This window comes from Malurus melanocephalus, unplaced genomic scaffold, assembly GCF_030028575.1.
Source record: "Malurus melanocephalus ecotype Western Australia unplaced genomic scaffold, MMel_1.1 scaffold_312, whole genome shotgun sequence".
NCBI lineage: Eukaryota > Metazoa > Chordata > Aves > Passeriformes > Maluridae > Malurus > Malurus melanocephalus.
In genome coordinates, this window is record NW_026623544.1 from 385,895 (window position 1) to 399,967 (window position 14,073).

Below are 14,073 nucleotides of genomic sequence, written 5' to 3' on the forward strand. Positions count from 1 at the left end.
TTCCAACCTCACTCATCCTGTTATTCCATGAGATCTCTAAAACAACGTGTGACCTGGTGCTGTCATTTCATACATTCMCCACTGTTAACATTGACTCTGCAATATCTCTGTGGTGGTGAGGCAGAATTCCAGCCTTGACACCTTTCCCTGGCTCCTTCTTTCCAAGTTCTGTGGTGTGTCACACAATGTCCAGAGCAAAGCTGGGGTCTTGCAGTACATCCTGTGCTTGGAATCTGAATTCAACTGCATGTGTGTTCCTTCTTTGATCCTCCCTAATCCAGCTGTGTATTCCAGTCTGGAACCTGGGACTATTCCAAATTTTCCCCATGTAATGTTTGCAGAAGCATTCCAAAGAGTAGCTGGGATATTTAATTTGAAAATTCTTTCAAACTGTCCCACTCTGTAGATGGGTAATTGTTTCTTTTCACTCTCTGGAACTCCTCTGGATGCCTTTTACTCTTCCCTGCCTTTCAAAAGGCCATCAGTTTTCCCCATGGGAGTCACATCCTCAGTGAGAGCTGTGCAGTCATAAGGCATGGTGTGAATCCTTTGGGTGTGAGACAGAGGCATAAATGACTGCCATTAATGGTCTGGTGATAACAAATTGTTATTGTTCTATGGAATCTGCATATCAGAATGTATTCCCAAAGTCATTATCATGCTGCCTGTGTGCCCAGGGGCAATGTTACACCACAGCGTTCTGGTCTCTCAAATTACAAAAAGCTAATATAACTCTTGATGACATTTACAAAAATGTATCATGGCACTCCTTTCAGGGCTCTCACAGAAATTGTTCTCAGGGAACTTCAAGGGACTTCTGAGTGTATAAGAACTGCAGGATCTGGCACTTTTTACAATCAAAGCCACTTTTTTTTTTTTTTTTTTTTTTTTTTACCATTTGGCACCCTTCATATTTGTATGGCACCAGCTCAAGAAAATGTTAAGTCAGAATTGTTTTTAATTTATTTTCTGACTTAAAATGCCCCAGCCAACGTAAGTTGTATTTAACTTTCAATGCTCTTTGGCAGAGAATACACATTCTAAATTTCTTTTCRTAGGAAGTTGTTATGTCAGAGTTATAAACCTCTGAAAATTGGCATTTTGTAATGGAAGTGCTGACAAGACCTTTATTACACCAGTACAAATAGGCAGCATTCCAATAAATGCTGGTTGCTGTTTTTAGAGCCTGGTGGTTGCTTTCTGCCACTGTATTTCAAAGTGAACRTTATGTAAAGAGCAAGTGGCATAATAGAAATACACCAGGAGGGCTGGAATTTGGCTCCTGCTGTTAGAACAAACCTTCAGTGTTGTTGATAGGTCTGATTACAGATTTCGTTTTTAAGGGCTGGTMTATGATTTACTGGCAAATTATTTTAAATTCTTACCAAGTGCCTGTGTACATTCAACACAGAATTGGAATGAAAAAAYGATGAGAACTTATCACATTTAAAACCCAAAAGGCTCCTGCATAAGTTTTATGTTTCTTCCTGTGATATTCACAGTTTTCATTGTAGAAAGAAAGATTCCCTTCAAACATCTGTGATTGTCTTTGTAGTCATGATTTCCATGAACTTTTCCAGACCTAGGAGTCACTGATGTAAGAATTGCAGGATGTGTGTGAAGTGAGGAAGGTGAAGAGCATGGGAGGGAATTCTTGGAACTTTTCCATCACCTACCAAAAGCAGCATGAATTTCACTGAGCCTGGTGGAGTTTTAGCTTTACACAGAGGAGAACACACAGTCAGTGCAATATTTAAAGCTGTACCTGTCACTGTGGCCTGAGGGGCTCAGGTACCTGTCTGCCATCAGCTTCTCCTCGCACACTGCATTTGTGAGAAGGTATTCACAGAAAACTGGAGGATCTATTATCCCTCCAGAGAAAAACAGATGCCACAGCTTTGGGATATCGTGGCTTTTTTTTTTTTTTTTTTTTTTTTTTTTTTTTTTTATTTATTTATCCTTGCAGCATTCTTGTTGGAATCTGGTAATACCGTGCAGGAAAGTTCTTGGTTCAAATGCAAAATATAGGCATTATTTTATCAAAGCACTGTAAAACACAGCATTGCTTTCTGAAACTTTTTGGTTGAAATAACAAGAGAATAGAATTAACTAGAATATGTAGATTTCAAAAATGATCCATCAGCCTATGCAAATTGCTGTGTTAATAATGTATTTTTAATGCTGAGCACATTTGACAGCCATTTCATCTCTCTTTCTAAACCAGAGCTTGGCAACGTGCATTAATTCTTGCACTTTACAGATGTACCATTCAGTGCACATGCCATGTAGTGATGTGATCCGAATAAAGCAAAGCATGTCAAAGCAATGGCATTATTAGTAAACAGCTTGGTGACTGGCTGCTGCAACACAGAAGGGGGAAAAAAAAAACAAAAACCAGGAGGCAAAAGCCAGCGCTGCTCCAGCACCTCTCACATCTTCACTGGCCTGAGTTTGCTTCCCATCATGGGAATGTTGATCCTGAGGGGCACCAGAGGTTTGRGGAGATAAATGGACATTCCAGAGTGAGTGAGGCCCAGTCAGGTGTTTGGGTGCAGTTCAGACAATGTGGAGCTCGAACATACCCAGGACCCAAAGTTTCCTGCTTTGACTCACTCCATGGGTCTGCAAATTAGAGAGGTGCTATGGCCTAATTATTTCTCTGCCCCATTAATGACAAAACTGGTATTATTTCAGGCCCAAGGCWTGCTTGTACATCATTATTTCTTCAKCAGGGATTTTCYGTCCTTTCTTCAACGAGTTAAAAAACCAAGGTACAAAATACAAGAGTTGCTGCTAGACTGCAAGGGACCATGCAGTTATGTTTGATTATAGCTCTGCTGGCCTAAAGGTCAAAGGAAAGTTTTAGAATACTTAAGAGACAATTATCTAAAGTTCAGACTTTTCCAAAGGAATAGAACTAGAAATTATACAGACTATTATCTAAAGTTCACATTTTTCAAAGGAAAAAGGTAGGAGGAAATGCTTATTCATCATCACTTTGCTGTTAATTTGTCTGGCTTTTTTTTTTTCCTTCTGTCAAGAATTTATTTACTACAAGTCCTGTATTACACAGTAGTACTAACATAATTATTCCCCTTTCCAAGAAATTTTAACATATGAGAATGATGTATACATGATTAAATATTACTTTGCTCATGATTCAGARTTCCCAGCAGTACTTTTTATTTCTGCAAAGAACTACATGGAAATATGTTTAGGTTTTTTTATTCATTAGTTGATTCAACTGCTCAATTCTGGCATAAACTATTATTATTTAAGCCAACTGGTAAAGAGAAAAAAAAAACAARGATACAAAATATGTGACATTTTCCAATTATTTTTCTACCAATACATTTTTTCACATGAAATACTTTTTCGCCCCTGTGTTCTTGCAGAAACTCCAAATCTAGGAAAAAACCAAAATCATTCAAATGTCTAAATTTGTGATAGGAATTTTTTGTGAATTGCCATTAAATATGGCAGTATGGAATGCAGCTTGCTATGGGGCAGGAGAGACAGTTTGATCAGTCAGCTGAATTTTTATAGCAAAAWCTTTTTGTTCTTTTGAACCTGGTGTCTGCTATCAAGTTTGATAGCAGCCATCAATCTGGGTTTTTTGAAGACATCACAAATTTTTGACATTTATGAAAAGCAGGTCAGTTTGGAATACCTATGAATGCATCATAAATCAGAAAAAAACCATACTGTACAAATGGCCTCTCTTTATTTTCAGATGATTTTATCGAATAGAATATTTCTATTGAATAGAACATTTATGTCTTTGCGATACAGATTAGACAGAGGGTCCTCTTTCTTCTAAACTGCTGCTCAAAATGAATTAATTAGAGGCATTCATCAAAGAAGGCCTGGTACATGTGTCAAATTGCACATGACACAGTTGTGTATATATATTACATATATTTATATATATGTATTATAGTATATATATATATTACATATATTTATATATATATTTATCATAAAAATGTATTTGGCGTGCATAAATACAGCCATGTTGAAAACACTGAGTTTAATCATGAAACAAAATTGTTACAGCAATTCTAATGAGCAAATGGATAATTTTTTTTCTGGCTACTGTTGCCAAACTGACAGCATAGAAGCTCACAATTGTACCCTTTTAATCAAATATTCCTTTCAAATGTATTTCGGCCTAAGGCAGAAACAAAAAACAACTGTCTTAAATGGGTGTTTCTCATAAAGGATTTTAGCAGCATTCTTTTGGAAGCAGGAAACATGCTTCCAACTTGGTACTCAGTGGAGTCTGAAACAAAGAAATCAGTTTTTCAGCTCAGGGCCCGTTTGTGAACAGTGTTTTTTTACAAGGTGAGCGTGGACGAGGTTGTGCTTGGAGTTGCCTCTTCTGGTTCTTGTTGATCAGAAAGGAGATCAGGACTTTTCTTTCCCAGGGATTTTGTAGTGGCAAAAATGACAAAGAGAKATTTCAAAACAGCTGAGTTAGAGGGTTACCACTTATGGGACTGTGGGCAGTAACGTGTTGGGGCTGCATTAGCTGGGTTTTTTCTGCAGTGCAATCCTACCCTTCTAAAGAGGTGTTATTTGTAAATATTTTCATGGAAAGGAAGTACTWTTGAGAAAATATTCAAAAGAATAATGATTAAGGTATGGTTTGGAGCTCATGGAGTGTATACAGAGATTTTYTGAGAGAGGTCTGTGTCTCTTGACACTTTTATTTTTAGATCTCAGGATCTAAAAGGGGGATTGGACTCTTCCCTGTATTCCATTTTGCTGTCACTGGGTTTGAATTCTGAAGAGAAACCAAAACACCAGTGTTAATAATGATCTATCAAAGATCTGTGTTTGACATTGTAAGGTCTCCACCACTGAATATCAACTGTTGCAGGAGGCACATGCATATTAATTATGGTTATTAATGGTTATGCAAAGCTAAAATGGCATCAGCATTCTCTTGAATGTTCCCTTCCAGTGCCTTTGCAGCTGGTTGCTAAATGTTCTAAGTCTCACATTTCTCCAAATGTCATGTGCTCTGGTTTGCTGCCTGTATTTTGCTAATTTCCACTGAAACCTTGCTGATATAACTTAATTGCTGTGTTATTTCAAGTTTGGGGGTTTTATTTAAGAATAGATATTACTTTTGAACAGAGATTGGAAATGAATGAGCTGTCCCTGTCTTTTCCTTATCAAAAAAAGCAGGGACTGTCACAGTAAGGATATTCTTGCTGCTTTTCTACTTGTGTCAAACAATTCTATTGTACAGAGAATCTGAGATTTATAAATATACACAGAAAGATAATTCTAACAAACAGGAAGAAACATTTCTGTCATTCTGCTGTTTCCAGCTCTAGAGTTTCCAATTAAAATTCTTTCTTCACATCAGTAATATATCCAGCATAGATAACGGCTCCCAACACAAAGTCCTTAATGCCATTAATGATTTGATCTTTCTGAGGATGTTATAAAAGGGATAGGAAAAGAAAGGCAGAGTTCTGTAGGTGTAAGGTTGCGCAGCAGGGAACTCCACTGATCTCAACATATTGGAGACTGCAAGGGAATTAAAGAATTGCAATAACCTGAGCTCAGAAAATGACATTTAGATGCAAACTGTCTGCTTCTGATTTTTACTTTTGTTCAGTTATTTGACTGTCTGGTTTAAAATTGCACCATGCATTCTTGCACAGAGTGGGAGATGAAGGAGWTGACCCTGCCTGCTAATTTCACATCCTGATTGCTGTCCAGCAAATCCAGAAGTGGCTCTGTATCAAAATGATTGCATTTCCATTTTCTCAAAATCTTTCATCTAAGAGTTTCACAAGAGATCTGGGAGGCTTGAGAACAGCTGGGGAATCTGCAGAAAGCACTTGGCCCTGTGCTAATTGTTGTGGTTATGCAAACTACCTTTGTCTAGAAATGACACTGGGCRTCTTTTAAAGAACTTCTGCATTGTCATTCTCTGATCCAGCTGTGAGGKAGGTACTCCCAAAGCAGACTCTTTCGTTTAAAAAATCGGCTTGTAAACTTCAGAAACTGAGAGTCAGCCTGTGAGCTAAGCAATGGGTTTGGTTTATGTTTCAAAACGGTAGAAGTGAGCTCCAGCTCTGCGCTGTGGTTGTGTGTTCCCAGAGCTGTGTTTCCCTGGCCTGACATGGATGCTGAGACAATTCCAGAGATCTCACACCATTCCTGGAGCCTGCAGGACAGGATGCAGCTCCTGCTCCCTGCTGGGTGGCTGGTACATCACCAGGCAGAGGGTATTTCATGAGCTTCTGCAGCCCCTACTCCACAGAGAAGGGCACAGAATTCCGGGAGACTCATCCTGATGGGGAATGTCAAAGCTCCTCCTGGACATGCCTCAGTGGCAGGAGGTTTGGGGGTTTGCTGCACATGATCTTCCTTGTTTTAAAAGTAAATGAATCGATAATAAATAAACAACCCAAACAGTGCTGTAATGAAGGATCCGTGGGTTAACTGGGGAGATGAGTGGAAGGCGAGTGTCCCTCTCCCACTGAGCAGCTGCTGATGAGTTAATTCATGCAGCAGTGCTGGAGCTTGCTCCTGGAGGAGATTCCTGCTGCTTTGTCAGCTACAGGAGAGGGGAATGTCCACAGAAAGGAGGAAACAAATCAGAGAAATTGAGTTTATGGCTGATCAGCTGCTAGGATTTATTTTCAGGTTCTAGGAACTTGAAATATCAGCTAGGGAGTCTTTGTTCTTCACTCAAGAGCCACATCTGCAGCAACACCAAGGCATATTTATTTTAAGACATAGCAGTGAAAGGGAAAGAATTTCTTGCTTAACAAAATTCCTAAGTCAAATGGAGGAGTTGCCACCCACTGGCAAAAACAATTTGGTCATTTCATTTTGTTTCTTCTATTTTTTCCTGCTTGCCAGTTTCTCTTCTTTCCAGGCATAACATGTTCACTTTTAGTCAAACACAGCAGATTCTAACAAAAAACTAATAAGCAAACAAACAAACAAACAAACAAAAAAAACCCCAAAAAACCTAATCAACAACAAAATCCCTAGCCAAACAAGCCATCTGTAAGAAAAGAAAGTTGACATCTCTTCTGAATAGTTCTGACTGTCCAGCCATTGCAACTTCATTTGCACTTAACTAACAGTGAAATATCCCAAATATCTTGCATGTCTTTGCTTTCTCTCATTTCTTCTGCACTTGCATTGGTAATCATTACTGCTACCAAGTAGTTTCTTACACTCAGCAAAGCTTCACTGATGGGTACTTTGTCATCTCCATCTCTCCTCTTTCCTCTCCATCTCTCTTCTTTCCTCTTTAGAGTACTCCCTCCCTTTTTCACTCAGTTGTACTCTGCTTTTGGCTCATTGGCATTTTCTGCACCACACAGGATGGCAGTGAGAGTCTCAGGAGGATGGAAGGGATCTGAAGTTACTCCCAATGAGTGCAGCTTCCCTTTTTTTTTGTTTTATTTTGTTTTGTTTTGTTTTGTTTTGTTTCTTCCTGAAGCAGGTGCCTCCCCTCTTTTGCATTTCTGTACCATGCAGGGCTGTTGTGCTCAGCACATCGATGCTGTTCTCCAGCTCGGGCAGGGAAGGACTGCAGCAGCATCACAGGAGGGAACAGGCTGCATTGCTACAGAATTTGGAGCACTGTGACACAGAGCTGTAAAAGAGTCTGGAGTTTGGTGTAAATGATACAGATGTGATGTTTCTGAGTGGGATTTGTCTCAAAGACAGAAAGAGCTGGAAACAGAGCACCATGTAGTGTTTTTCTCTTTTGAAAGGTTAAAGCAAAAGGATTAGGGATGCAACTTCTACTGGGATATTTTTTATTTTGCCATGGATGTCAACGGACAGATGAATTTATTTTTCAATGTTTGAAAATAGGGAGGGATGCCAGGGGGAAAAAGAAGGCTGTCAGGTAAAATGGTATCTTTTACATATCACAATAATCACTCTTACTTTGGTAAAGCTGTACACACCCATATTCAGGGAAACTGAACTACAGGATTCTTTTTCCAACTTTTTTCTCCCTGCAGAGGACAAGGATGGCATTGGGAGTGGCTTAACTCTCCCAGCCAAGGAGGAGCAGTGCAGGGTTTGCTCACTGATAAATGTGTGTTAATTATTGACCACAAACACACGTGGCTTTACCCCTGCACGGTGGCACTTGTGACCCTGGGGATCCTCAGGCACTGTGGTCCTGTTTGAGTTGTCAGAATTCTTAAGAGCTTCTACCTGGAATTTGTCTTCAGTMAACACATGTGCTTCCTTTCATTTTAAAAAGGGCACAAGGAAGGACTAGACTATTTATTTAGCTCCAGGGTGCCATCAGTTTTGATGTGACTGTTTCCAGCTGGAATAGAGAAAAACTCAGGATTCCTGAGGGGAAAAAAACCAAAAAACACACAAAAAAAACCTCCCATAGGAATACTTTTTGTTCTGCAAAGGGACCATATTTATTCTGCTTTATGAAGGAGTTAATTTTTAGATTGACCWTCATGTGTTGCATACTCTAAATGCATGAAAAATGCTGAAGTGGTTGCATCACCTGCAATATAAATTATAGCAAGAACTTCTCTAGGCCAGGTGAGTGTGTTTGGTGGGTGATTCTACTGTGGAAGGGACAGAAGATTATAGAATCACAGAATGTTTGGGTTGGAGAGGACCTGATTTTCAGAAGAAGCCTGTTATCATATGAGAACTCCCAGTGTTTTCTTTYCTTCCACGGAATGACATTTAGCATTTCATGTGCCCATTGTGGAGCATAATGGATCAGGAGGCTTTCTTTTGTTCATGATGCATCAGGAAAATGAACCTTAACTCCTTCTTCCAAACAAGATGTGCAGCTTTATTTTAAATTGTCATTGGATCCCACAGCAACACACACACAAACATTCCTGTTCTGCCTCAGAATCTTTTTATTAAACAAAACAGACAGAAAACTAGTGCAAGTCAACATGCASTCTGTTAGTATAATTCCTAATATTGAATTATTATTTTATTCATTAAATAAAGCAGTTGAAAGTTAGAGAATATTTAAGTATRTAAAGAAATCAGAGGTTTTTGATATTTGCCATAACACTAATCATGGTTTATACCTGAGCATTCTGACACATAAAAGATAATTAATTCATGACAGTAGTGTGTTCATAACTAGCTAAAATCTGTAATTCTTATAACTATACAGAATAAAATCTGTATGATTAACCTAAGAAAAATCCACTTGTATTTATTTGATGCTGACGTGAGACTGAGAGATTTCACTGTGTAATTCTATGGCTGGGTAGGATGCCATGCAGTCAGATGCCTGTGTATTTCTAAAATTAACTTTCTGCATATGTGTGCAGAGGTAAGAATGTCCTAGACTCATTGCCTGACTGCCTCCATCTTAGAGCCTGGGACATAGAGCCTCGTTTGCTTTATTTTTATCATTGAGCCTCAATAAATGTTAAGATTGTTGAAAATTAGGCCTTCAACTTCTAATGAATTTTGTCTTTATGTAAAAAAGAAGAACCTTTAATGCCAGTGGAAAATATGCATTATGTGGTTGTAAGGCAAGGAATATTTGTTTTAACTGATGAATGTTCTTTAAGTTTGGGTTACTTTAACATCTCCTTTATCTTTTGTTTTCTGGCTGAATTTTTATGAGTGTGGCTTTGAAAAAAAAAAAAAAAAAAAAAAAAAAAAAAAAAAAAAAAAAAAAAAAAAAAAAAAAAAAAAAAAGTGGTGAATCATGATGGAAAGATGTCTATAGGGATGTATTGATGCCTAAATCTGACTGCTTAAAACAAAGGCCAGACAAAATTGAGAGAATCCAAAGCAGTTCTGTTCATTGCAGTCCCTTCAGGGCCATCCAGGGCAGTCCCAGCCCAGCCAGGGGCTGCACCCACAATGGACAATGGCTCACGGCTTTTTYACCCTTTCTCACTTTTGTCCATTTGCACATCGGGATTTGCTGAATCCTCCAATTGCAGCTGCAGCCAATGCAGTCAAAAACTCCAACTTGGCTCCCCCAATTCTCTGTTCTTTCCATCTCTTGGGGCCTGGCMCAGGGAGGTGTCCTTGAGTTTGGGGCTGCAGAGGAATTGTTTTGTGTAAAAACGGGAGAGCAGGAGCTCAGCACTGTCTGTGGAGTGTGGAGTTAAACACTGAAGAATCACAGGGGTACAGAGACATGGAAATAGAGAAGCTGAAATCCTGAGGAATCAGAGTGTATGGAGAAATAGGGGATTGCCATCATCATCACCACCTTACCGTGTGACACAAGAAAATGCAGATATTGCACCTCTTCAGGCAGCTGGGCAGGAAAGGGGTATTCCTGTGCCASGTGCTGCTGGCACACAGGGATCACGGGATGTTGGCTTTGAGGTTTCCCGAACTCACTGAGGAGGAGCTGTGTGTTCTGCAATCATGTTGCTGACACCCTGCACCCGTTGCCTCTTGCAGATAACACCCTGAGCATCCTGGCCAAGCACGGTGGCTTCAGCCGGCAGAAGCAGGAGCTGTACCTGCTGCCCATCATCATCAGCGACAGCGGCACGCCGCCCCTGAGCAGCACCAGCACGCTGACCATCCGCGTGTGCGGCTGCAGCAGCGACGGCACCGTCCAGTCCTGCAACGTGGAAGCCTACGTGCTGCCTATCGGCCTCAGCATGGGCGCCCTCATCGCCATCCTGGCCTGCATCATCCTGCTCCTGGGTGGGTACTGATGGCACTGGGGACACGGCTCCCYGTTCCTGGGGGGCTGCAAGGGGGCAGGGATCCAGAGGAGGAGGGGCACTCCAGTCCTACACAGTGTGCAGCAGCTCTGGAGCTCCTGTCATGTCCTAAGAGCTGGACAGAGAAAGCAAAGTTCTGTTCTGAAGTAGTTGTACCCAAAAGTTACAGATTAATCRAATGGGAAACTGAAAATCAGATTGGGGTGTTAGGGCAAGATGAGTGCAGTGTGTGCTGCTCATGATGGGAAATGGGTCTGTTCCATCACGTCTGTTACATCTTCTGAGACTTGCATGAATCACAGAACATCCTGAGCTGGAAGTGATCCCCAAAGATCACAGATCCAGCCCCTGTCCCTGCCCAGACCCCCCACCAGTCCCCCCTGTGCATCCCTGGCAGCGCTGTCCAAAGGCTCCTGGAGCTCTGGCAGCCTCGGGGCCGGGACCATTCCCTGGGGAGCCTGGGCAGTGCCAGCACCCTCTGGGGACAGCAGAACCTTTCCTAAAATCCAGCCTGAGCCTGCCCTGGCACAGCTGCAGCCACCCCTCAGGTACCCCTCCAAACCCTTCCCCAGCCCTGTCCCTCCTTTGGATACTTTCTTACACCTTTATATCCTTCCAGTRTGTATATATTTATATTTGTATGTTTGTATTAGGAGTTTGTTCTGGATTGTAATGGCACGAGAGACACTAAAGCATCACAAGACAAGCAGTGTGGTTTATTTTAATAAAACATCCAACATTTGTGTACAACATCAAGCAAGCAAGGGAGAGAACAGTGAAGGGAGAGCCCTATTTCTGCACTTCACAGCTTCACGTTGTAACTGAGATTTACATCACTAACTGAGATTTCAGCATTAAACTGCAAAAACAAGTGTAACCCATTTAGCGTTTTTTATGCAGCTGTCCGCGGTTCTGAAATTGAGCTAAACTCTTTCTTTACTTACTGTCTCACTCTCTTTTTAGTTATATGGGTCTCCTGCAGTAGGTAGAAAAAAACTGATTTCCTTCTCCCATTAGGGGGATGTTTTTAGGAAAACACCCCCTAATTTAAACACACCATCCATAATATAGATCACTACAGACTGTGTGAATAATGATAGCCTGACTTCACTTCCAAAGAGAAAAGTTGAGGCTCAAAATTTGAAGTACTGGAATTCTTAATGCTTCCATAAAATTGAGCTTCAGATGTAAATATGAGCTGATAATCAAAGACTAGAGGACTAATCAGAGCTTCTGGTCAAATTTCCATCACCTGCATGGGGTTGAAGTTGATTTTTCAGCTTTTCACCCTTCTTAGCCCCAATTCTACAAAAAACAACCTCTCCCCTTCCTCAGCTACACTCACCATGTGGAGTTTGGTTGGGAATGTTTTGCCTGATCAGCCTGTGGTGCTCTCTTTGCAGTCATCGTGGTGCTGTTTGTAACGCTAAGGAGACACAAGAACGAGCCTCTGATCATCAAAGATGACGAAGATGTGAGGGAAAACATYATCCGCTACGACGATGAGGGAGGAGGAGAGGAAGACACGGAAGCGTTTGACATCGCGACCCTGCAAAACCCCGATGGAATTAATGGATTTTTGCCCCGTAAGGATATTAAGCCTGATCTTCAATTTATGCCCAGGCAGGGTCTTGCCCCTGTTCCTAACGGTGTTGATGTTGATGAATTTATCAATGTAAGGCTTCATGAAGCTGATAATGACCCCACAGCTCCGCCATATGACTCCATCCAGATTTATGGCTATGAAGGAAAGGGGTCAGCGGCTGGTTCCCTTAGTTCCTTGGAGTCCTCCACATCAGACTCAGATCAGAATTTTGACTACCTCAGTGAATGGGGTCCTCGCTTTAAAAGACTCGGAGAACTTTACTCAGTTGGAGAAAGTGACAAAGAAACTTGACAGTGGATTACAAACTTCTCCCCTGTTGACTTAATGATCATGTAATATTCTAGGGCCACTGCTGTTAGTTAAAACTAATGTGGCTTTTTGTTTTAGAGGCAAGTTTAGCGCCAGTCATCTATAAAATCAACTACATTGTAATGTTGAACCAAAAAAAAAAAAGTATATGTTAGGAGGTTAAGTCTTGTGGAGTGTGAAGTAAAGTATGTGGAGTGTCTAGAAGTCTTTGGATATTTGATATTCACTTGACCACTCTGAAGATGGAGATTCGGATCTTTGATTATCTTCAGTGAGTTGAAAAGAACAAAAAAAGAAATCGGTGCTCTCTTAGGAAATGGACTTGCAGGGATTTGCTGTTGAACAGTAGCTCCTGCCAGTACGTGTAAAGCTAAAGGTTTGTTTCTGCATTGCCAACAAAGATCCYGCCACAGAAATGTTCAAAGCAATATCTTGGTCTTCTGAGCAATGCTGAGCAGAAATGGCATTGCCAACCCCTGCTGGCTCCTACTGTGCAGTGACCATCCGTTGTACATACMGTAATTGTTGGCCACGTAACCACAGACTGAATATCATCTCTAAATATTGTGTCAAGCCTTAAAATATTCACATGTTCTTAATCCATTCCAGTGATGGGTAATAAATGCTACTAATGTGTAGAGATTCAGAGGCAGGGCTGCAAAGCCTTGCTTCACAGTAGGATCTTTTTTTTTCTAGAAGAAGGATCAATCCTGTGCTTCGTCTTCTGAAAGGAAAAAAAAAAAAAAAACAACAACTGTGAAATGGGATGGACTTACATAAATGAAAGAATTGCTGATTTTATTGCTAAAGATCGAATTTATTTGTTTAATCTTTGAAATAAATATTTTATTGATGTCCATTACTGCTTTTATTTATTAAGACTGATAATCTATAGAGTAAGATTATGAAGAAAACTAAATTATATCAGTTAGATTTTTTTTTCTATATATAATGAATGTTTCATACATGTACATTTTGAAAAGAAAAAATGACGAATTGTTGCAGGTTAAAGCAGTTCCCTGTCCATTTGCAGTAACTGAATTTTAAGAGAATGCTGGCAGGAATTAAACTTTCCCAGAGAAAACTTTTGACAGTTTTATATCTTCTTCATAAATCTAGTACCTGGTGTTTTTAATACAAGCACAAACAGCTGGAAGTAAACTGGTTCATGTGAATATTTAAACTATAGACTTTTAGAAATCCACACATAACACAGTACAGTTAAAAAAAAAAAAAAAATGCTTATAGTTCTCCACTGTATTAGAGCAGGAACCAGTGTGTACATAATTTTTCTGCTTCTGTTATTAGCATTTTTTTTTTCTATAATACTCATAGTGATGCACCAGGGCTCTTGCACACAGAGAAAGAACACTAGAAGCTGCGAGCATACTCGATTTGTAATGCAAACTTGCCATTTAGAAGTAGCAATTGTATAAGAAAACGACGTATTACATGCAAATCATT

The 14,073-nt window shown here is 40.2% G+C and overlaps 1 protein-coding gene across 2 annotated transcripts in view; it reads left to right on the forward strand.

Moving 5' to 3' along the window:
* The window catches only part of CDH8 (cadherin 8), a 141,341-nt gene extending 128,022 nt beyond the window's left edge, over positions 1-13,319 (forward strand). For both annotated transcript variants that reach the window (XM_057377417.1, XM_057377416.1), the window contains 2 exons: positions 10,423-10,674; positions 12,098-13,319. In XM_057377417.1, the coding sequence (XP_057233400.1) occupies positions 10,423-10,674; positions 12,098-12,591 (746 nt within the window). In that variant the 3' untranslated portion in view covers positions 12,592-13,319. The remainder of the gene's footprint in view (positions 1-10,422; positions 10,675-12,097) is intronic.
* Positions 13,320-14,073: the final 754 nt, after the last annotated feature.